General features: G+C 46.4%; 1 protein-coding gene across 5 annotated transcripts in view; it reads right to left on the bottom strand.

The window, feature by feature from the left end:
* The window catches only part of SIRT3 (sirtuin 3), an 84734-nt gene that overhangs the window by 38286 nt on the left and 21923 nt on the right, over positions 1–24525 (bottom strand). For all 5 annotated transcript variants that reach the window (XR_012231834.1, XR_012231836.1, XR_012231835.1 and 2 more), the window contains exons 7-8: positions 17055–17287; positions 11992–12092 (exon numbers count right to left, since the gene is read on the bottom strand). Coding sequence is in view for 2 of the 5 variants with exons in the window: in XM_073573994.1 (XP_073430095.1) it covers positions 11992–12092; positions 17055–17287 (334 nt within the window). In the remaining 3 variants the exon portion in view is untranslated. The remainder of the gene's footprint in view (positions 1–11991; positions 12093–17054; positions 17288–24525) is intronic.

Raw genomic sequence — 24525 nt, 5'->3', positions numbered from 1 at the left:
AGGTATTAGACCTACCGGTAATGATGTTTCCAGGAGTCCATCCTGACAGCACCATGGAGGACGTCTTCCTCCTCCTTACAGGGACAGGAAAGCACACGAGAGGTTAAAAGGCCCCGTCCCACCCCTTTCCCTCAGTGACTTAACAAGTACCACAGCGTGGATAATGCTATAACTCTTTTAATGGTATCATCATATTACATCATATGACATAACTTATCCGGGAGGGAACTACCCGTGCTGTCAGGATGGACTCCTGGAAACATCATTACCGGTAGGTCTAATACCTATTTTCCAGGACATCCACCTGACAGCACCATGGAGAGTACCAAAGCACCTCCTCAGGGTGGGATCACCGCCTGGAGAACTTTTCTCCCAAATGCGGTATGTTGGCCTGATAGCACGTCAAGTTTGTAGTGCTTGCAAAATGTATTCAGGCTGGCCCAGGTTGCAGCTCTACAAATCTGCTCGACTGAGGCGCCTGCGCGCTCAGCCCAGGAGGCTGAAACTGCCCTAGTAGAGTGGGCCCTTAAGGTATATGGTGGGTTGGCGCCTTCCGACTGGTAGGCGTCTGAAATTACTAATGTGATCCATCTTGCGATGGACGCCTTAGAGGCTTTTCTCCCCCTATTTTTACCCCCGAAGAGGATGAACAGGTTTGAGTCAATACGCCAGTCATTGGTGGCCTCTAGATAGCTTATAACTGCCCGTCTTACGTCTAGGGAGTGGAGACGCTGTTCTTTCTCATTGCGGGGATTGCTGCAGAAGGATGGTAGCACTATCTCCTGATTTATATTCTGGTAAGAGGCTACCTTGGGGATAAAAGCCGGAAATAATCTTAAGGTTATATGATCGTCTCTGATTTGGAGATATGGATCCTTGGTGGACAGGGCCTGGATCTCCCCTATCCTTTTGGCCGTGGTGATGGCTACGAGGAAAGCCGTCTTTCGAGAGAGAGTCGAAATGGACATTCTATCACTGGGCATGTAGGGGTCCCTACATAAAGATCTGAGTACCAGGCCGAGGTCCCAGGGTGGGGTGAGCTGCCTAATTGTGGGGCGAAGTCGCTGCGTGGCCTTTATGAATCTTACCACCCAAGGATGGGAGGCTAAAGGGTAGTTGAAGAAGGCGCTCAAAGCCGAGATCTGGACCTTTAACGTGCTGGGTTTAAGCCCCTTATTATATCCCGACTGCAGAAAGTCTAGGACACTAGGGAGGTCAGGGGTACCTGCCGAGAGGTCTGACCTGCCACCTTCCAGGCAGAATCTCTTCCATATTTTTCTGTAGATTGCGGATGTTACCGATTTCCTGCTGGCCAGTAGAGTGGATATGACCTGCTCAGATAAGCCCTTTGCTCTCAGGATGTCCCTTTCAGGATCCATGCCGAGAGGCGTAGCCTTGCTGGGTCTGGATGGCGAATCGGCCCCTGGTGGATAACATCTCCCTTCAGGGGTAGCTCGACTGAACAAAGACGAAAGAATCTAATTAATAAAAATATTGGAGAAAGAGAAACCAATCACAAACTAAAATGTTTCTATACTAATGCACAAAGCATGGGCAACAAACAAGGAGAATTGGAACTACTAACACAGGAACAGAAATATGATGTAATTGGAATCACTGAAACTTGGTGGGACAATACACATGATTGGAATACAAGACTAGAAGGATACAACTTATTTGCAAGAAACAGACTTGATAAACGAGGAGGGGGTGTCGCATTGTATGTTCGAAACGCGTATATCTGCACAGAGATTGAAGCTTCAGAGACTAGGAGTTCTGTGGAAACTGTTTGGGTAAGAATACAAGGACAGAACAATGGAAAGGACACCATTGTAGGCATTTACTACAGGCCGCCTGTGCAAGCCGAAGATATAGATGAACTCTTTATGCATCAGATGGCCAAGTTCTCCAAAAAATATGACATAGTTGTCATGGGAGATTTCAACTATCCAGACATTTGTTGGGAATCTCTCTCAGGCAAAACTAACAGGTCAAGGAAATTCTTATCCTCTCTTGCTGACAACTTTATCTTCCAAAAGGTAAGGGAGAAAACAAGGGGAACTGCTACCTTGGATCTAATCCTTATAAACAGGGAGGAAATGGTTGAGGAGGTAAAAGTGGCTGGGACCCTAGGAGGTAGCGACCATGCTATTTTAGAATTTTGGATTACTAGAGGTGGAAGACCTGTGAAGACTCAGACGTCAAGGTTAGATTTCAGAAAGGCAGATTTTAAGGGATTCAGAAAGAGAATTGGAGGGATCCAATGGCTGGATATCCTTAAAGACAAAAATGTCCAGGAAGGATGGGAAATCTTGAAAAATGAAATTCTCAAAGCACAGTTGTTAACAATTCCGAAAAGAGGGAAGAATAGGAAGCATTTAAGGAAACCAGGATGGATGAACACAGAACTTAAGCACATGCTAAAAAGGAAGAAAAAAAAGTTTATAAAATGGAAAGAGGGAGGCATATCTAAAGAAGAATATAATGCTGTCTGCAGAACCTGCAGGGCACAAATCAGATTATCTAAAGCTGAAAATGAACTGAGGCTTGCAAGAGATGTCAAAAGCAATAATAAAGGATTTTGGGGATATGTCAAAAGTAAAAGAAAAGTCAAAGATGCTATAGGATTTTTACAGGACGAAAATGATGAAATGGTAAGACAGGATGTTGAGAAGGCTGAACTTTTAAATTCCTATTTTGCATCTGTTTTCTCTCAGAAAGGAAATGCAACATCAACTGTTATTCACTGTCCTATTAAGGGAATAGAAGAATCCAGGATATCTATAAACAGAAAGATAGTGAGGAAACACTTAGCTAACCTAAATGAATTCAAGTCTCCAGGTCCAGATGAATTACACCCCAGAGTACTGAAGGAGATAGCAGAAGAAATTTTTGAACCCCTCTCCATAATCTTTGAAAATTCTTGGAGAACAGGAGAAGTGCCAGAAGACTGGAGAAGAGCAAATGTTGTTCCTATCTTCAAAAAGGGGAAGAAGGTGGACCCAGGCAACTATAGGCCGGTGAGTCTGACTTCTATACCAGGAAAGATCTTTGAACAAATTATTAAACAACATGTATGTCAATACCTGGATAAGAATGAAGTGATTAAACAGAGTCAGCATGGGTTTCTAACTAATAAGTCATGTCAGACTAACTTAATTTCCTTCTATGACGGTATCACTGATTGGGTGGATCAAGGAAATGCTGTAGATATAGTATATCTTGACTTCAGCAAAGCATTTGACAAAGTCTCTCATACAATCCTTATTGAAAAAATGACTAAGTATGGAATGGACAAGGCAACTGTTAGGTGGATTCATAACTGGCTTAGTGATCGGACCCAAAGAGTGGTCGTAAATGGCTGCACATCCAGTTGGAAGAATGTCTCAAGTGGGGTACCACAGGGCTCTGTCCTGGGCCCTGTATTGTTCAACATCTTTATCAACGATTTAGATGAAGGAATTGAGGGTAAACTGATTAAATTTGCTGATGACACAAAGCTAGGAGGGATAGCTAATACTAGAGAAGAGAGAGAGAGGATTCAAAAAGATTTAAATAAACTGGAGAAGTGGGCAGCAACTAACAGAATGGTTTTTAACAGGGAGAAATGCAAAGTACTACATCTGGGCAATAAAAATGAAAAAAGCATATATAGAATGGGAGGAATAGGGCTAAGTGACAGCACATGTGAAAAAGACTTGGGTATACTAATAGATCACAGACTGAATATGAGTCAACAGTGTGATGCAGCAGCAAAAAAGGCAAATGCAATTCTAGGATGTATTAACAGAAGCATACAGTCTAGATCACGTGAAGTCATTATTTCCCTCTACTCCTCTTTGGTCAGACCTCATCTGGAATATTGTGTCCAGTTTTGGGCACCACATTTTAAAAAAGACATCAACAAACTGGAGCAAGTTCAGAAAAGAGCGACCAGAATGGTGACCGGTCTGCAAACCCTGTCTTATGAGGAAAGGTTGCAGGATTTGGGAATGTTTAGTTTGCAAAAGAGAAGACTGAGAGGAGACTTAATAGCTGTCTACAAATATCTAAAGGGCTGTCACATTGTAGAAGGATCAACTTTATTCTCATTTGCACAAGGAAAGACTAGAAGCAATGGGATGAAACTGAATGGGAAGAGACACAGATTAGATATTAGAAAAAACTTTTTGACAGTTAGAGTGATCAATGAGTGGAACAGGCTGCCACGAGAAGTGGTGAGTTCTCCTTCAATGGAAGTCTTCAAACAGAGGCTGGACAGACATCTGACTGGGATGATTTAGCGAATCCTGCTTTGAGCAGGGGGTTGGACCAGATGGCCCAGGAGGTCCCTTCCAACTCTACGATTCTATGATTCTATGATTCTATGACTGGGTTTCCTACTGCCATGGCTCCTAGCAGCGGAAACCAGCTTCTCTTTGGCCAGTATGGCACTATTAATATCACCGACGCACGGTCCTCGCAGATCTTCCTGAGTACCACCGGTATCAGCGCCAGTGGTGGGAATGCATACAAGAGGGGTTCCGTCCAGGCCTGGCTCAGGGCATCTTCTCCGTCCGGGTGGTCTGCTGGGTTCAAGGAGTAGAATCTGGCGACCTTTGAGTTCTTCCGGTTTGCAAACAGGTCTATACTGGGGGTCCCCCAACGCTGACAAAGCTGATGGAAGATTTCTTCGTTTAGTTCCCACTCTGTCGGGCTGACCCGCTGTCTGCTTAGATAGTCTGCTACTACGTTCTGAGAACCCTCTAGGTGGATTGCCGTTATGGAGAGGACCACCTCTTCTGCCCAGGCGAATATTCGTCCTGCGAGTGCCTGGAGTGGTCGATGTCTCGGACCTCCCTGGTGCTTCAGGAATGAGACTGCCGTTGTGTTGTCGGACAATATCCGGACATGTCGATTTCTCACTACCGACCGGTTCTGACGCAGGGCTTCCCAGACCGCATAGAGCTCCCTGAAGTTGGAGGATCTGCTTCTGATGCTGACCGGCCATCTTCCCTGAAAAATTCTCCCTTCTACGTGGGCTCCCCATCCCCACGTACTGGCGTCTGTGGTGATTACCACGTACGGCGAGGTTGTCCATAGCACTCCCACCTGTAAGTTCTGGGGCTGTATCCACCACCGCAGGGATCTTCTTACCGTGTCTGGTAAGGATATGGGCACGTCGAGAGAATCCTGACGCCTGTTCCATCCTGCGAGGATTTCCTTTTGCAGGGGCCTCGAATGGGACTGGGCCCATCTGACGCATGGAACGCAAGCCGTCATCAGACCCAGAACTTCCATTGCACCTCTTATGGAGGAGCGATGTCTCAGTAGTCCCTTGACTCTGTCTTGAATTGTCTGCTGCTTTTTTCTCGGTAGCCGGGATATTCTGTCTCTTGAATCCAGAAGGACTCCCAGGAAGATCTTCCTGCTTTCTGGCTTTAGGTCTGACTTCTGGTCGTTGATCAGCCAGCCGAGATACTCCAGTGTTCTGATCGTTCGGCTCCTGTCCTGGATGAGCCTTTCTTCTGATCCTGCGACTAGGAGAAAGTCGTCTAGATACGGTATTATAATGACTCCCTGCTTTCTCAGGTAGGCTACCACCTCCGCTACCAGCTTTGTAAATATTCGGGGGGCCGAAGCCAGCCCGAACGGAAAGCACTGGAACTGGAAGTGGCAGGTCCGGGATGGTAGACTGATTGCGAATCTTAATAAGCTTTGAGATGAGGGATGGATGGGGACCTGATAGTATGCCCTCTTCAGGTCCAGAGTACACATGACGGCATCCCTGTCTATAAGTTGAATCGCTGAGCGTATTGATTCCATTCGAAACCTTTTGTATACCACCCAGGCATTTAGGGGTTTTAAGTTTATGATTGTTCTGGCCTCGCCAGATGGTTTTGTAATGGAGAATAGGGAAGAGTAATGAACTTTTCCCCTCTCCTGCTGCGGAACTGGCACTATGACCTCTGACCGGAGCAGGTCCTGTAGATCTGCCCACATGGTAGAGTCTTCCGGGACTACTGTGGGGGCGATGTATCTGTCGGGGGGAGGGGAATAACATTCTATGCTGTACCCTTCTGTGATGGTTCTGAGGACCCACCGGTTCTGGGTTACCTGGCGCCACCTTGCTGCGAATCGTCGCAATCTTCCCCCGACACCTATGGCGTCATTGCCTTCTAGACCTGGAGGATGACGCGAAAAGAGGGGCCTTGCTTCTCCCCCCTTTGCTCTGAGTGTTTCTAAAGGAGCCCGTTGGATCTACCCTGGCTCCTAAAATCGGTCTGTCTCCTGAAAAAGGACCCTCTACGAAAGGACTGGGGACGCTTGGGTTTTTCTTCTGGAAACCCCTTGTTTTTGTCAGACACCTGCTCTAGGATGCTATCTAGAGCTGGCCCGAACACCCTTGAGCCTGAAAGGGGATGGAGCAAAGCTTTGCCTTTGAAGGGTTATCCCCGGACCAAGACTTCAGCCAAACCGCTCGCCTAGCTGCGTTGGAAAGGGAGCGGTTTCTGGCTGCGAATCTTACTGACTCGGCCGACGTATCTGAAAGGAACGCAGTGGCTGATTTCATCAGAGGGAGGGAAGCTAGGATCTCACATCTAGGGGTCTTGTTGGATAAATGCTCTTCCAACTGCCCCACCCATAGGAACATGGACCTGGCCACTGAGGTGGCTGCTATGTTAACCTTAGTAAGGGCAGCTGCCGATTCCCATGTCCTCTTTAACAGAATATCCGCCTTCCGGTCCATCGGGTCTCTGAGACTTGATGAGTCCTCGAAGGGGATGGCGGTTTTTTTGGTCACCCTAGCTACAGGAACATCGATTTTAGGAATTTCCTCCCACAATCGTGTTTCCTCTGGGTCAAAGGGCAGTCGGCTCTTAAAGTCCCGAGACAGTACAAGTCGCCGCTCTGCCTCTTTCCATTCTTCTAGGACCATTGTCTTAATGTGTTCGCTTACGGGGAACACAGTTTGTTTCCGAGCGACCAGTCCCCCAAACATCAGGTCCTGTCGGGACTGCGGTTTTGGAACATCCTCTATCTGCATGGTGTTCCTTACCGCCTGCACCAAGTCCTCGGTGTCCTCTAACTTAAACAGGTATTTCCTGCCTTGGTCCCTCCTGTCAGTCGGGATCTCCCCCTCCTCGGGATCCGAGTCCCGGGGGTCTGACCCCTCAGGCGAGCTTGTCTCCGAGGCTAGCTCCATCTCCCACCTCGGCCGCTTCCGGCTTGGCCCCGGACTAGGGGACTGCTGCCGTGAGAGACTGGATCTGGAGGCCTGTACTTCCTCCTGAATCAAGGATCGCATCTCGGCCAGGAGGGACGGCTGCTCGTCTCTTACGACCCTTGAAGTGCAGGGTCCGCAGAGAGTCTTGGTATAGTTGTCTGGCAGCTTTACCCTGCAAACCGGGCATCTGACAGACTTAGATGTGGCCTTTACCGAGTCCTTAACCTTTGTCAGGGGGGCTGGGGTACCCTTCTCCTGTACAATACAGAACAGGGATAGTCGGGTCAGTTGTCCTGGGCTGCGGGGAAGGCCGTGTGGGGGTTAGATTGCGCCAGGCGCACTTACCCCTCTGTCGGCTGGCGCCTCTGGGTCCATACCACTGAAGCGGCTGTTGCATGCGGTGAGCTGCTAGCGTGCGGTGAACTGCTGATGTGCGGTGAGCTGCTGGCGTGTGGCGAGCTGCTGGCGTGCGGCGGGCTGCTGGCGTGCACTGAGCTGCTAGCCGCTTCCTGCTCTGAAGCCTCACCCACCGGGCATCCTGCAATGGCGGCGCCCATCCGGCTTTCTGCGGGGACCCGGCTCCAGCTGCCCTGGGTTCTCTATCGCCGGCGCCCGCACCGCCGGCTGCGTGCGGGGCCCGGCTTCCAGCCGCAACCGCCGCGCGGTCTGTAAGTTGTTGCGCCGGCATCGCTCGCTGCCTGCGGGGACCCGGGCGATTGCCGCGCGGCCTGGAGCCGAGAGCCTCCCCCCGGGAGGAGCGGCTTCCTCCAGGAGCGACGTCCTGCTCCTGGCTTTGGGGCAGAGGGACTCCCCACCGGGAAGTGTCGGCCCTGGGCATCCTGACAGGGGGAAGGATTGGACCGGCCGCCCGATCCCCCTGCGCCCTCAGGTAATCTTCCTGCTCCTCTCGTATGTCCCTCCGTGCAGGGACAGGAAAGACACTGAGGGAAAGGGGTGGGACGGGGCCTTTTAACCTCTCGTGTGCTTTCCTGTCCCTGTAAGGAGGAGGAGGACGTCCTCCATGGTGCTGTCAGGTGGATGTCCTGGAAAAATACATTTTTTTATTTTATTATTTTTCCCCAACTAAGGGGGTGATAACGGGGGGTTTGATTTACTATTTATGGCGGTTTTTATTTTTGGCAGCTGTCACACGCTAAAAGACGCTTTTTATTGTAAAAATAGTTTCTGCATCACCACATTTTGAGAGCTATAATTTTTCCATATTTTGACCCACCAAGTCATGTGAGGTCTTATTTTTTGCGGGACGAGTTGACGTTTTATTGGTACCATTTTCGGGCACGTGACATTTTTTGATCGCTTTTTATTCCGATTTTTGGGACGCAGAATTAACAAAAACCAGCGTTTCATGAATTTCTTTTGGGGGGGTGCGTTTACACCGTTCTATGTGTGGTAAAATTGATAAAGCGGTTTTATTCTTCGGGTCAGTAAGGTTACAGCGATATCTTTTATGTCGTTTCTATGTTTTGTCGGTTTTATGCAATGAAAACTATTTTATATAAAAAATTATTTTTGCATTGCTTTATTCTGCGAGCTATAACTTTTATTTTTTCGCTGATGACGCTGTATGGCGGTTCGTTTTTTGCGGGACAAGATGACGTTTTCAACAGTACCATTGATATTTATATGCGTCTTTTTGATCGCGCGTTATTGCACTTTTTGTTCGGCGGTATGATAATAAATTATTTTTTGCCTCGTTTTTTATTTATTTATTTTTTTAAGGGGTTCACTAAAGGGGTTAACTAATGGGAGTTTTATAGCGCAGGTTGTTACGGACGCGGCGATATCAAAAATGTGTACTTTTATTGTTTTTTTTCTTTTTTATTTCCAAAAAATGAATTTATTGGGGAATATTTTTTTTTTTCCCCCAATCTATTTAGCAATTTTTTTTAAAATTTTTACACTTTTTTTTACTGTATATACTCGAGTATAAGCCGACCCCCCTAATTTTGCTACAAAAAACTGGGAAAACTTAATGACTCGTGTATAAGCCGAGGGTGCACAGTGAGTGGCCCCAGTTATGCTGCACAGTGAGTGGCCCCAGTTATGTTGCACAGTGAGTGGCCCCAGTTATGTTGCACAGTGAGTGGCCCCAGTTATGTTGCACAGTGAGTGGCCCCAGTTATGTTGCACAGTGAGTGGCCCCAGTTATCATGCACAGTGAGTGGCCCCAGTTATCATGCACAGTGAGTGGCCCCAGTTATCATGCACAGTGAGTGGCCCAAGTTATCATGCACAGTGAGTGGCCCAAGTTATCATGCACAGTGAGTGGCCCAAGTTATCATGCACAGTGAGTGGCCCAAGTTATCATGCACAGTGAGTGGCCCCAGTTATCATGCACAGTGAGTGGCCCCATCATATTGCTGCTGCCGCTGCCTCCCTTAAAAAAAACAAACAAAAAAAAACAGCTGTATACTCACCTCCGTCGCTGCCCCCTGCTCATCAGCGTTGCGCTCTGCAGTGACTATGCAGGCAGAGAGCGATAGCGCCCTCTGACCTGAATGTCACTGCAGAGGACGCAAGACAGCAGAGCGCAGGGACAGGTGAATATGCCTCCCAACCCCCCCTTCATACTCACCGGGTCCTGGCGCTTGTCTCTGCAGCTCCCCAGCTTGTTCCACGTTGTCGGCGCTGCTCTCTTCCTGGTTCAGCGGTCACGTGGTACCCACTCATTAAATATGCGCATATTTAATGAGCGGGTACCATTTGACAGCTGAAGCAGGAAGAGAGCAGCGCCGACAACATGGAACAAGAAGGGGAGCTGCAGAGAAGGGCGAGTATGATCTCACACCCCAGCTCCCCCTCCGATCCCCCCGGTATATGACTCGTGTATAAGCCGAGAGGGGGACTTTCAGCCCAAAAAAATGGGCTGAAAATCTCGGCTTATACACGAGTATATACGGTATTTTTTTTTTTAACTTTATTAGGTTGTCCCAGGGAGGACATCACTGTCCTGTGACAGATCGCTGATCTGTCACATCACTGATCACTGTGACAGATCAGCAATCTGTCACAGGCATAGACGCAGACTTCCTCATGCCTGCACTTTGCAGGCACTGAGGAAGTCAGCTCCCTACAGGCCCCCGAAGGTCCCTGTCGCCATCTTGGATCCGGGGACCTGTAGGGAAAGAGACCCCCAGCAGCAGCGCTGCACATTGCGCTGCTGTGGGGGGCTCTGGGAAGCACGGAGTGAGCCCCCTCCCTGCCAATGCTTCCCTTTAACCCCCGGTACACCGCGATCGTGTTTGATCGCGGTGTGCAAGGGGTTAACGTGTCGGGGGCGGTCCGTGACCGCCCCTGACACATTGTGCCGGGTGTCAGCTGTGATAATTAGCTGACACCCGGCCGCGATCAGCAGCGCTCACCACATGGGCGCCGCTGATCGCTGTGACGTACTATCCCGTCCCTGGGAAGTCCCAGGACACATGGACGGGATAGTACGTCACATGGGATTAAGGTGTTAAAGGGGTATTGCTCAATCGATCCTCCCTATGGGCAGGGGGATGGAGAGCTATGGGGCTGATTCAGGGCATCCGAAAGTGCTGCTGAAGTCTTCTCCATGCACTCCGTGTGCTTGCCCTCGTATCCGCCATCACCAGAAGAATCAGCCCCAGTCGTCGCAGGAAAGTGTACGGGGAGGTATACTCCACGTGCTTGCCTGTTGTTGGTTCGGGGGATAGCGGGCCGTAGAAAGGAACCGTCGCCCCCTTCACTCCGTTAATTAAAAAATACAAAAAAAAATTTACAGAAAAATTCAAAACTGAAAATAAAAACAGTGGGAGAAATCTCAGCCAGGAGATAACTTTTTTCTGTTTTTACTTAGTGCCCTCCTAGTGGTAAGCGGCATAACACCCACTGTCTCTGTGTTCCCCAATGAGGCGTAGGAGAAAAGAATATTTCAAAAATGAAAAAAAAGAGATAAAAAAAACAAAAAACTTATTTTTTCATTTTTGAAATATTCTTTTTATTTCAAACTGCAAATTCAAACAAACATGGTATTAGAATATTTTTCTTTGGTATAGAAAACAATTTCTCGAAGGGTGTGTGCACGTTGCGGATTCTGCTGCGGATCCGCAGAGAAATTGGCCCTGCGGGTCCACAGCAGTTTCTGCTGCGTTGTACAGTGCCATGTTAGTCAATGGAAAATGAAATCCGCTGTGCACACACTACAGATTTTTCCGAGCGGATTTGCTGCGGTTTTAAATCCGCAGCATGTCACTTCTTTGTGCGGATTCCGTAGCGGTTTGGCACCTGTCTTTTGACCTGCGGTTTTACCTGCCGATTTTTGCACTTAACCTAAAACAATGCTGTATTAACCCTTGATCAACTTTTGATCTTTGACATGTGCCTTCTGACTGCCTGGTGCCTGTTTCTTGAATCCTGGATGTATTTAAGCAAGGTACTGTTAAAATATATGTAATCTATATGTGGTATTTTCCTGAGGAAGGGGTGGTATTCACCCTGAAACGTGTAGATTAAACCACTTCTTAACTGTTACTACGTTTTGGAAATCTTATTTGGGCAGCGCTGACTGGAATCCACATCTTCTCTGCAGTGTATTGTATTGTCGGGTTGTTGACCGACCTATGGGTCTGCGGCAGCCATTCCTACATGTGCTTTAACCACCTAATACCAGGTGAGCAGCTTCCTACTTAAAAGTGCTAACTTACTATCGGATAAGACCCTATTGCGCTTTGTGTCTCCCTCGCTTTATCTACTAGTATTTCCACCACAGAATACGGCACAACAGGCAGAGTACCACTTACACTGAAGGTCTCGCCGGGGTGCTCTTTGAGGCACATTGTGCATGTGGATGATGCAAATGAGCCATGGGCTTCTACTAACTTCTCAGCAGGAATACCTGCAGCTGAAATACAAAACTGAAGATATAGCGTTATCAATGATCATTCATAGGATATTTTGTCAAATTTAGTGATATGTAGCTAGTGGAGAGGTTCAGTAAATATGCAGACATAGAAAATTGTTGGTACTCGTCTGGTAAAGTGAGAGAAACTCACAATGGTCACTGAAATAACTTAAATATCAATTAATAAAAATCAGACATTGCTTTTGAATTGTGGTTCAACGGAAGAAAAAAAAAACTACTGAGAATGGCCTGGACAAAAATGATGTTACCCCTAGAAAAAACAGAAAATAATGTAACTGTGGCGCCCCGAAAGTTCAGTCGCCACAGAGGTACTGCACCTCCTCCTGAGGTGTGGTATCCCACTTTCCAGGTAAGATGGTAACACCTGACCAGACCCCAGCTCCTACAGACAGCACAAACACCTTAGAACAGCAGAGCACCCTTTATGGCAGCTGCTTTGGTTCATGAAGGGTGCTGAGTGGAGCTTAGAAACACTAGAGGGGAAAGCTGACAGGAAGTTAGGTCGGTCTCCCCTACGGGGGAAGGAGGGAAAGGACGTAGATGCAGCAGCCTCCTGTGAGCTGGAGCTGCTTGCAAGGAAAGAGAAAGAAAGAAGGATCAGTTGTTCAGAAGGAAGATAGTTAAGAACAGAACGTGAGGAGGAGAGAGACTGGGGACTAGGGCTAGTGCAAAGCCCTTCCCTAAGTTCATTGCGCCAAGGCCGAGCGCCGGTATCCTAGGCTGTGATACTAATGATCCTACAGCAGAAACCGGATGAATAGAAGTTGTGACCACTTTATTCCCACCTAAGACTCGAAGACACAGCGGCAACTTGTGCGTGAGCTGGGACATGATTGTATGGAGTCCCCGAAGCAGGCTACAGCTACCTGCCATGCGAGTGGAGTTATAAGTAACATCAAGAAGGAGGAACTTGAGTGTAATTCAGAACTGCAAGTACTTCAGATTAGCGCTAGAAAGGAGACGATCAGAAAAGGCACATTTGGAAGGGAGTGCTGGAAGGGTGTATTCCATCTGCCTCGGAGTTGGCTGAGTCCCTGACCTGGATGCTGCAGCACTGAAGCGGGCACCTGTCTGTGCCAGAAACGTGAGTAAAAGAATTGGAACTGCATTCAGTTGTGTCATTGCCTTCTTCCTGCGCAACCCGCTCAGTACTGCTACATCTCCGTGCCTAACACTAAACCATCTACCTCAACCCCTAGTATCACTGCCCTGGGACTACAGCTCTGCCTGTGGAGAGCTATTACATCTTTGCTGTGCCCCACCATCTGTCCCAGAGGATCTGCACCGCAGCGTCGGCTTAACACCTTCCTTGTCGAGCACCACAGGTGGCGTCACAAATTATCTACCATAAACTTTATTCCATTCTACCTATTTTACAAGGACACCCAGGGCCACGCACCAGGTCACTGCCACCGCGACACATCCCTGTAAGACACCGGCCCGGTACCGAGTAATCCCCACAGCCCTGGGGGTGATCCATAACTATAGGGACATATGAAACTAAGGTGTGTCTTGTAATTTGCATCACTCAGTCAATTTGAAGGGTGAAAAGTAGTCACTGTGCTGTTTGGTATCATGGTGTGAACCACACTGAACAAGGACCAAAGAAAGCTGAGGTTAGCGTTGTGTCAGGAGATTAGACAGACATTTATGGTCAAACTTGTTTACTGGTGGACATACGCAGAAGAGGACCCCTGTGCAAGAACAATATATGGGCTTATTGTAGTCCTATTACTCATCGAAATGCAAAATTCCAACTGCTTTGGAGGTGCAAAGGGTCACCTTACATCTTGGGCCCCTGTGAAACTACACAGGTTGCTCCAATTATAGGTCCAACCCTGAACTTAGTAAAGGCTATAAGGCTATCTTCAAACAACTTGATGTTCCTGTGACTACAGTTGCACATATCATTCAAAAGTTTAAGGTCTATTGGACTGTAACCGACCTCTCTGGACGTGGCCGCAAAAGGGAAATTAATGACAAATCAAAGAGACGGATAAAAAAGAAAAAAAATGGTAACCAAAGAGCCTAGAACAACTTCCAAAGAGATTAGAGGTGACCTGCAAGATCAAGGTACATCGCACCATCCATCACGCTCTTGACCAAAGTGGACTTCATATAAGATAACCAAGGAGAAAACCACTGTTGAAAGCAATTTGTAAAAAAGGGGACGGAATTTGCCAAGATGCATATTGACAAGTCACAAAGCTCCTGGGAGTGTACCATTAAATCTCAAGACTTATCAAGGGATTCTAGAGAGAAATGTGCTGCCCGGTGTCAGAAAGCTTGGTCTGAGTCACAGGTCATGGGTCTTGCAACAGGATAATAAAAATTTCAAAAACTGACCGTCACATCCAAGCATAAGCACAGTGTGAACAGGTGCTTAACCTAGAGTCACCAACTCATATACATTCAAGCAAAAAAGGAAGCACAAAGTAGCGCCAAACCATGCAAACATGAAATATGAAAAATGAATTGCACTACTGCATTAGAAATATGAAAACACAGTGTGCTTCCTTTTTTGCTTGAATGTATACGAGTTGGTGACTCTAGGTTAAGCACCTGTTCACACTATGCTTATGCTTGGATGTGACGGTCAGTTTTTGAAATTTGTATTCATTTAACTTCTGACTGAGCACTCCACCTGTTAGCTGCAGGCGTTTTTAATCAAACCAGGGCCATTTCCCCTCCACAGCGCTATAGACTTTAGTCCTAACAGAGGATTTTTCATAGGTTCCCATTCAGATGGAGACTACAGTCTTAGTGAGGATTGGCATAGAATAGGGACCTGGAAAACGAGAAATGCCTTAACATGGCTTCCAGCTACACATAACTTGGACATTTTATGCGCTAAACTTACTCAATTTTTCATGCTTCTAATGCAGTAGTGCAATTCATTATTCATGTTTGCATGGTTTGGCGCTACAGTGTGCTTCCTTTTTTGCTTGATTGCAACAGGATAATGACCCAAAACACACAGCTAAAAACACCCAAGAATGTCTAAGGCTAGGTTCACATTGCGATAACACAGCCCGTTCAACGTATAGCGTTGACAGGCTGCGTTAACGCTATAGCCTAATGCGATATGCGTTATGCTATAACGCTAGCGCAGATGCTCCATCTGCGCTAGCGGCGACGGAGCCTCAGACGCTGCAGCCCGCGTCCGAGGCTCTGTCACTGAATGACGGCACATCGTGAACGCGTGCCGCTTTACGGCATGCGATGCGATGCGCCCGACAATGGGGCTGAATGGCAGCATTAACAGACTGCGTTACACAGCGGTGTAACACAGTCTGTCTAAGGGACTGCTGTAATGTAACGTGAACCCAGCTTAAGAAGAAAAAAAATGGACTATTCTGAGGTTGCTTCTATGAACCCTGATCTCAATCCCACTGATCATCTCTCAAAGGAGCAGAAATATGCAAAGGTGCCCTTTAGGGTTGTGTGCCCACAATGAGTTTTTGGTGAATTTTTGCTGTGTGGAAAAACACAGTATCTTACAGTTCCAACAAGGTGGATGTGATTTATAGAGATCTGCTTCCCACTGTGTTTTTCTTTTTTACTCAGGGTAAACTGACCTGTTGTCTCTCTTTCAAACCCGCAACAGGTGAATTTCTCTTGCGAGTATGTTGAGTTTTATGTGCACATTTTCCCCACAGACTTGCATTAGATGTGGCAAATCCACAGGTAAAAACCGCATATATATTTTTTAGTGTGTTTCCGTGGCAAAAACATGAGCAATCCGAACAATACTACCAGGAAGTATAAAAAACAAAGCAGCTTTATTTAAACATAACTTACCAACGAGAATCAAAATGCATTAAAAACACCATAATGCATGTAAAAAAAAAAAAAAAAAATGCGCACAAAAACACATTGAAAAATGTACATATTAGGTGCAGAAATTCTATAACATCAAAATCTCATCGTGGAAAGTAGCCTAAACCTGAGCCAGCTGGAGTCATTTTCTCATAAGGAATGGGCCAGTATAGCTGTGGACAGGTGCAGAAGTCTCACATTTTTTTTCCTGGACAGAACTTGTATTTATGACACTCTATGGGGCTGTTTACATGTCCAATTTTTGTCTTGAACCAAGTGGTCTGTGTAAAATCACAGACATGTCAGATATTGATCCGACTGTTGGATCAAAATTGGCAATGCAAGTCTATGGGTGAGGAAAAAAAAAAAAATTGGACAGCATTTGGATGCGATCCTTGTTTGCAGTGCTTGCCTCAAACGGTTGTGCAACCAAATATTAAAGTGCAACTCCAGCTTTTTGTTTTTCCACCGCTGGAGTGGTGCCTTAAATGTAATCCCCTGCCCCCGGGAATATACTCACCCTCCAGAGTCTTGTCCATTTTTCCAGTGCCACTCCAGTCCCGCGGTGAGTTCTTGTGAGAGTAGCTTCTGACCGGAAAGAAGTCAGAAAATACATCACATGCCCTCAATACAAGTCTATGAGAGCCAGAACTAGGCCAGAACAAGGTTCTCATAGACTTGTAATAAAAAGTGACCTCCGCGCCGCTCCATGAAACACTGGGGAAGCCGGGAGGTCACCTTTCACCGAGAGTGACGCTGCAAAAGGATGAAGGTGATGGCTGGTGAGTATAAGACAGGGGGCATTTTGAAGCGCCACTCCAGGGGTCTAATAAAAAAATTAAAAAAAAATATATATATATCACCGGAGTGGTGCTTTAAGCTAATGTTACCTTCATTGTTATCCTGGATATTTTTGTTAGTTTTTTTAATGTTTCTGTTGAACCATAATTCAAAAGCAACGTCTGCTTTTACTTTTGTCAAGTTTCAAGTTAATTCAGTGACCATTGTGGGTTTTTCTTACTGTAACAGAACGGTGTAAAGTATAATCCCATCCTAAAAGATGTTACAAAGGTGGGAGGACATAACTTAGAAAGGCCATATAAGCAGTTTATAGGCCCTTACCTCTCTCCAGTCCGTCGATGTTCTGTGTGTAGACACGCAGCAATACTCCTTTGTCATGTAGAAGGCGCAAAAAATAATGCGCTGAGTTGGGGTGATGGCGCCCAGGTAGCAGCTCCTGGGACAGATGCAGGAAAGGTTTGGGGTCACGTAAGAAGAAGCCGAGATCAAATACAGCTTCAGGATATGGGAGGGAATACTCATGCAGTTTACTGTACAGTCCACTAGTAGGAGACCTGGAGCAAGAAAGAAACACATGGGATAAAAGACTAAACGGCGTTGCATTTTTTCGAATGCAAATTTTCAGCTGCGTTTTACAGTACCAGCAAAATTTCATAAATCTCATGCACAAAGCTTGTTTTTTTGTCCCAAGTATTTTGTGCAAAACCTTGGTTTTTGCAAAATGCAGCATGTCACTTCTTTCAGCGTTTTTTTCAGCATTATTCACCTGTTGAAAGCGATAGGTGCTGCAAAAAAGGCAGGTGTCAGGTTTTGCTGCATTTTTTTGTGCTAAAACCTGATGAAGTAGAATTTTTTTCAAACACTAAACTTTATCAGCATGTACAAGAGACTTAAAAGCACAAAAAAAAAGCAGCAAAACCTGCTTTTCTGCAGTAAGTTTCTTACTGCCAAGAGGGCAGGTTTTGCCTGTGGGGAAAAAAACGCCTAAAAAACGCAACATGTAAACAGAACTCATTGGCTGATTTCATGCATCTTGCACAGGCCGATCAAGGGCCATAAACTGCAAATGCCATTTAGGCCACATGCACACATTCAGTATTTGGTGAATTTTTTACCTCAGGATCTGTAAGCCAAAACCAGGAGTGGGTGACAGATACAGAAGTGGTGACGTGTCTCTATTATACTTTCCATCTGATTGTTCCTCTCCTGATTTTGGCTTACAAATACTGAGGTAAAATACTGAACGTGTGAATGTGACCTAAATCTGTAAATGCCCCTAAGTGCCAATTTTTTTGTTTTTACACCACTCCATAAGATAGTGCCCTCTTTTCAATGCATAAAAAATGATTTTTTTGGGATGAACAGGGTGCGGTCCTTAAGAATAAGACTTCATCCCATTACCAAAAAGACTAGATTTACATACAGGGAAGATGGGGCCATATCCCAGGAACTGAAAAGAACAAAAAAACAACAAGCTACAGATTTAAGAGAACAGTGGAAAAAAAATTACATATTTTTAACAAGTGACAGGTTCTCTTTAAAATGAATCTGTCAGCAGGATTTTCCCACCAAACTATTGATATGTGCAGGTAGCTCTTTCAGTGACAACTCCTGCAATACCTTTACATGGCCAATCTCTTTCTCCTTTACTAAGAAAACAAGGTTTGAATTGATATGCAAACAAGGTTGAAGAGCTATTTGTAGATCTGAAGCCTTTGTCACTCCAACTCTATTCCCCAGTCAGAACGGTTTCCTCATGCTTCACTCAACCTCTATGCTGTGTGACTTCAGGCAAAGGAGTTGTCAGTCAAGCAGGAGGAGGCGGTGCTGAGCGGGGAATAGAGCTGGAGTGACTGACGCTTCAGATCTACCATAGTCCCTCAGGGATCACTTTCATTCTGCAGTGGACAAATCTTAAATTGCTCAAACTCATAAATATATTTATTAGGCATGAGTGTTATGAATGGGTCACTGAGGAGGAAAACTAAACAAGCTAAGTCACAGAAAACCAGAGAGGTTGGTAACTATGCAGATTGCAGACCCCTGATCCTAACCACACAACTAGCAACAGCCGTGGAGCGTTCCTACGATGAATCTAGACGCCTCGTCACAGCTGGAGGACTAAATAAGCCTAAAGCAAGAAAAGGGGAAAACTAACTGCCCCAGAGCAGACCCCAAAGGAATAGACAGCCCCCACACATGTATTGACGGTGAGACAAGATGTAAACACAAACACGGGCATGAAAATAGGCTGAGCAAACGATGGGGCCCACACTGACTAGAAAGGACAGGAAAGGAAAGACACTGTCTGCAATCTGCCCAAAAAACCCTACAAAAATATGTCAACACTTCTGATAACAAAATTAACCCTGAAGTCACTAGACTTCTCCCACTATATCAGCACTCTGAAATATTCTGAGACAGAGCAAAAAAGAGGCCAATCTAATAAGGGACAAAAAGCAAATACAGATAAATAAGAGTGGAAATTCAGCACAGCCCCAGCCGGGCCTGGCTGACCACACAAAAAACTAAATAGACCAACAAAATCAAGTGTTAACATTAGCAGAAACACTTAGCTTGAGATGACTGGAACAGAGCTGAAAATCAAGACCTGAAAAGCCAGAAGGAAACACCAGCAACAGAATAGGGCGTCGGCTGTCTTGAATCCAGTCTGAGATTCCAGAGATCCAATCATTATCCTCATCATCAGGTGGCAGATCTCTACTAATTAAATCAACCTCACTACCTCCTGTTACCACCAGAGGGAGCCCGGAAGGAGAACTCACAACTGGTAGACCAGAAAATGAGTTCACAACACATGAGCTACAGAACATAGCATCATGGGCGGCATGTGCAGCTGCACTCAGGAGGCCTCTGGCCAGATTGCCCTCATGTGCGGCAGGCAAGTAATGATCCCTGCAGCTCTGCTGCCTACAAGAGAAAGTAGCAGCGGAGCTGCAGCAATCCATCCTGCCCGCCGCCCGCGCTTCCACTTACACACAGCAACGCCGCTGGATGACGTCATCATTCCGCGGCCGGCTGTGGCAGAGAAAGAGCAGGCGCCGGTGATGCTGAGGGAATGCCTGCGGTGCGGACAGGTGCTGCGTGTGTGCATATATAGATATATAGATAGACTAGCTGAAGAGCCCGGCGCTGCCCGGGCATAGTAACTAACTGTGGCTAGTTATAGCAAATTATAATTATCCTCCATCCCATAGTCCCGTGCCCATATACCCATCATACATATCCACGATCCCATAGGCCCGTGCCCATATACCCATCATACATATCCTCCATCCCATAGTCCCATGCCCATATACCCACCATACATATCCTCCATCCCATAGTCCCATGCCCATATACCCACCACACATCCTCCATCCCATAGTCCCATGCCTATATACCCATCATACATATTCGCCATCCCATAGTCGAGTGCCCATATACCCATCACACATCCTTCATCTCATAGTCCCGTGCCCATATACCCATCACACATATCCGCCATCCCATAGTCCCGTACCCATATACCCATCATCCATATCCTCCATCCCATAGTCCAGTGCCCATATACCCACACATCCTCCATCCCATAGTCCCGTGCCCATATACCCATCATACATATCCGTCATCCCATAGTCCCGTGCCCATATACCCGTCATACATATCCTTCATCCCATAGTCCAGTGCCCATATACCCATCCTCCATCCCAGAGGCCCGTGCCCATATACCCGACATACATATCCTCCATCCCATAGTCCAGTGCCCATATACCCATCACAGATCCTCCATCCCATAGTCAACCATTATGACATCATAATGAGGGGCGGGGCTTGATACACACACTTTTTCCCCCATTATGTAGATAGGGGCAAAATTGTTTGGTGAATTGGAATGCGCGGGGTTAAAATTTCGCCTCACAACATAGCCTAGGATGCTCTCGGGGTCCACACGTGTGACTGTCAAATTTTATGGCTGTAGCTACGACGGTGCGGATGCCTATCCCGGACATACACACACACATACATACATACATACACACTTGAGCTTTATATATTAGATGAGTGGTGTTGTGTGTGCGTGCATGTGTAGCGCTGCGGGGGAATGTGCAGACAAGTGAATGTTGCTGTGTAGTGTTGAGCATTCCGACACCGCAAATATCGGATATCGGCCGATCGGCTGTAGCTTTCTTTTGCTTTGCAGCACTGTTCACAGCTGTCTGCAAGGTCTGTGTGAGTGCAGCTCACGCTGTGTAGTGTGTCCTGCAGCCACGTCTGGTTGTAGGCCGCTCAGCGTGCGTCACTGCCTCATACATATTTTTCTTTTATTGCTGCTAATTTTTCATTAATTCTCCTATTAGTGTGCATCCATCCGTATCCATATACATTGGTTGCAAACACTATAGGAGTAGACAGCGGAGCCTTTCTGCAGCCTTTCAGTGCTAGTGCCCAGTTATCTGCACTGTTCACGGCTGTCCGAGAGGTCTCTATGTGAGTGCAGCTCACGCTGTAGTGTGTCCTGCAGCCACATCTGGTTGTAGGCCGCTCAGCGAGCGTCACTGCCTCATACATATTTTTCTTTTATTGCAGCTCATTTTTCATTAATTCTCCTATTAGTGTGCATCCATCCATATCCATATACATTGGTTGGTTGCAAACACTATATAGGAGTAGATAGAGGAGCTTTTTTCTGGCTTGTGCCCTGCAGCCGCAGCCAGATTAGTATTACCCTATTTTTTGGAGCCTCATCTATTGCATTGTAGGTTACCTTCCTGCACTGTAATAGTATCAAACTTTTTGGAGCTATCGCTTTCACATCTTTGGTCACATCCTTTTTGTTTTATTGAAGAAAAAAAAAAAAAACACGTAAATAAAGTTCATCAAACACTCCACTTGACAGTTGTGTAGGCCACATTAGCTCATATTAAAGTGTAGTCCACACACTTTATAAAATTAGTGTTTCTTATACCTGTTAGCAGCTGTTCAGGAATAAGCACACTAAGGCTGGTTTCACATTAGCGCTTTTGTGCGCAGCGCATCGGGCGCACCAGTGCGCATGCGCACTGCGCACCTATATTTTACATGATGTGCGCATGGTCTTGCGCATATTTGCGCTTTCGTGCGCATGCGTTTTTTTGTCTTTTGCGCCAGACGCAACATGTTGCATTTTTGGTTCCGCCCTGTCTCGTTAAAACAACGCATGCGCACGGAATGCGCACGGAATGCGCAAAAACACCACATTGGAGCCTATGGGAGCGCAATACTTGCGCATGGTCTTGCGTTTTTATGCGCATGCGTTTTTTACATAAACATGACTGAAATTTGGTCTAGACAGTAAAAAAAAAAAATTGAACCAAGGTGATAAAATGGTGTGGGCACTGGGATTCCACAATACTTTAAGGATTGCTCACTAGTGGACACACAGCACAAGCTGCACCAATGTAAGTATGAAAAACCTAATGTCTGGCTGAAATTTCAATACATTTCTATGTACTTATGTCTCTTTTTTTTTTTATTGCAGCATGTCTTCATCTGGTGAAGAATATGTCCCCGGGACAGGGCAAGAGGCAGAAGAAGTGAGTACTATGCTTCCGTATGGATTTGAAAAAATAAACACATGTGATTAATTTTTTTGGTTTAATTTTCAGAGCTCATCCTCCATCACGCCACCACCACCGGAGGAACGGCAGGAGCAGCAAGGCCAAGTGCGGGCGGGTAGACGTGATGTAAGTACAGACGGACTGTTTTTTTTTTTTTTTTTTTTTTTTACTTATTTTCTAGTCTGTTTTTTTTTTTTTTTTTTTTGGTATTTTTTAGTTGTTTTTTTTTAAATTTTCATGGTTGTTTTTTTCGATGTTTGTTGTTTTTTTTCCATTTATTTCCATTTAAAACAAATAATTTTTTCATGGATTGTTTATCAATATCTAGGGCTCAAAGTGTGTATGTGTGTGTGTGTGTGTGTTTGTGTATGTTTGGGTATATGGGCACGGGACTATGGGATGGAGGATATATATGATGGGTATATGGGCATGGGATAGAGGATATGTATGATGGTATATGGGCACGGGACTATGGGATGGCGAACATGTATCATGTGTATATGGGCACAGGCATATGAGATGGCGAATATGTATGATGGGTATATGGGCACAGGACTATGGGATGGAGGATATGTATGATGGAATATGGGCACGGGACTATGGGATGGAGGATATATATGATGGGTATATGGGCATGGGATGGAGGATATGTATGATGGTATATGGGCACGGGACTATGGGATGGCGAATATGTATGATGGGTATATGGGCACAGGCATATGGGATGGCGAATATGTATGATGGGTATATGGGCACAGGACTATGGGATGGAGGATATGTATGATGGAATATGGGCACGGGACTATGGGATGGAGGATAATTTTAAATTTATATAACTAACCACAGTTAGTTACTATGCCCGGGCAGCGCCGGGCTCTTCAGCTAGTTATCGATATTTTTTTTTTTTTAAATCTTTCAAAGATTAATGTTTGTCTTTCTTTTCTAGGCTCCACAGCGGGAGGAGGACCTCGCCCTGGACAACGACGAGCTCATCCGTCTAGTCCAGGAGCGAGTCCCGTTGTGGGACACCCGTCACCAACTGCACTCGGACAACGTGGTGATCCGGCGGCTCTGGAACGAGGTGGCCGCATCGCTGATGGATGGCTGGGACAATGCCTCTCCCCGGGTCCGCAAGGATTTTCGTAAGTATTTAAATGCAGTGTGATGCAGCAGTGATCTTGGCCGGGATCACCCAACTGTGTGTGATGCTATTAACTCCATGGAGTTTCTATCATCACACACAGTTGGATGATCACAGCCTCCAGTGCATAGTCTTACTTTTTTTCTTTTTTTTTTTTCCATCACAGTGAACAAAGTCAGAACCCGTTGGCGCTCGATGAAGGACCGCTTCAACAGGGATATCCGTCAGGAGAATAAGGTTCGCAGTGGTGCTGCGGCAAGGACCGGCACGAAGTACCGATACCATCGTGCCTTGGCATTTTTAAGACCGGTCCTTGCCTCCCGAACGTAAGTATTTTCTAGTTGTATTGTGTTTTATTCTGTGCTTTTCTATTCCACAGGAGTTGGCGATTGTTAATTTATGGTAGTAATTTCTTTCTTTTCTTTTCACAGCACCTGGAGCAGCACCCTGCAACCTGGTCCCGAAGCGGTCCTTCATCAAGCTGCCCCGGACCCCTCCCAGCCATCCATCAGCGAGGAAGCACCTTGCAGGTCTGCACCACAGTCATCTGGAGACCAGGAAGCTGGTCGCTCAGGTGTTCCCCTGTCCCAGGTCTCTGCCACTGGTTTTGCGGGCACTTCCCGCCAGCAGCGGCAGAGGACCTTGGACAGGCCTCTCATGCCCGAGTTCGTTGAATTGAGCTCGGTCTTTCAGAGTAGCCTCAAGGCACTCTCCGATAGACTTGAGAGTGGTTTCCTCCTTTTGGACCAACGCTACAAGTCTATCGAGGGTCGCCTTGAGCGCCTGGAAGTCGACCTCGCCAGACCAGCGCATCATTTTTATACCCAAATAGCTCGGGACACGGCGGAACACCTTACCCCTGACCTCCAGTTGACTGTCATGCAGGCCTGCAACAATGCTTTTATGCAGGCTATGCAGCAGAGTAGGATTATGCAGCAGTCAGTGGTGGCATTTCCACCGGTGCCACCACTGACTCGTTTTACAGCATTACCTACTTCTGCTGCATATCACTGCACAGCCACCACACTTCCAAGCCTCGCCGGACACCAAT

Source organism: Dendrobates tinctorius, unplaced genomic scaffold, assembly GCF_039654945.1.
Source record: "Dendrobates tinctorius isolate UK_male_01 unplaced genomic scaffold, ASM3965494v1 ptg000037l, whole genome shotgun sequence".
NCBI lineage: Eukaryota > Metazoa > Chordata > Amphibia > Anura > Dendrobatidae > Dendrobates > Dendrobates tinctorius.
This window is presented reverse-complemented; position numbering and strand designations above follow the sequence as displayed.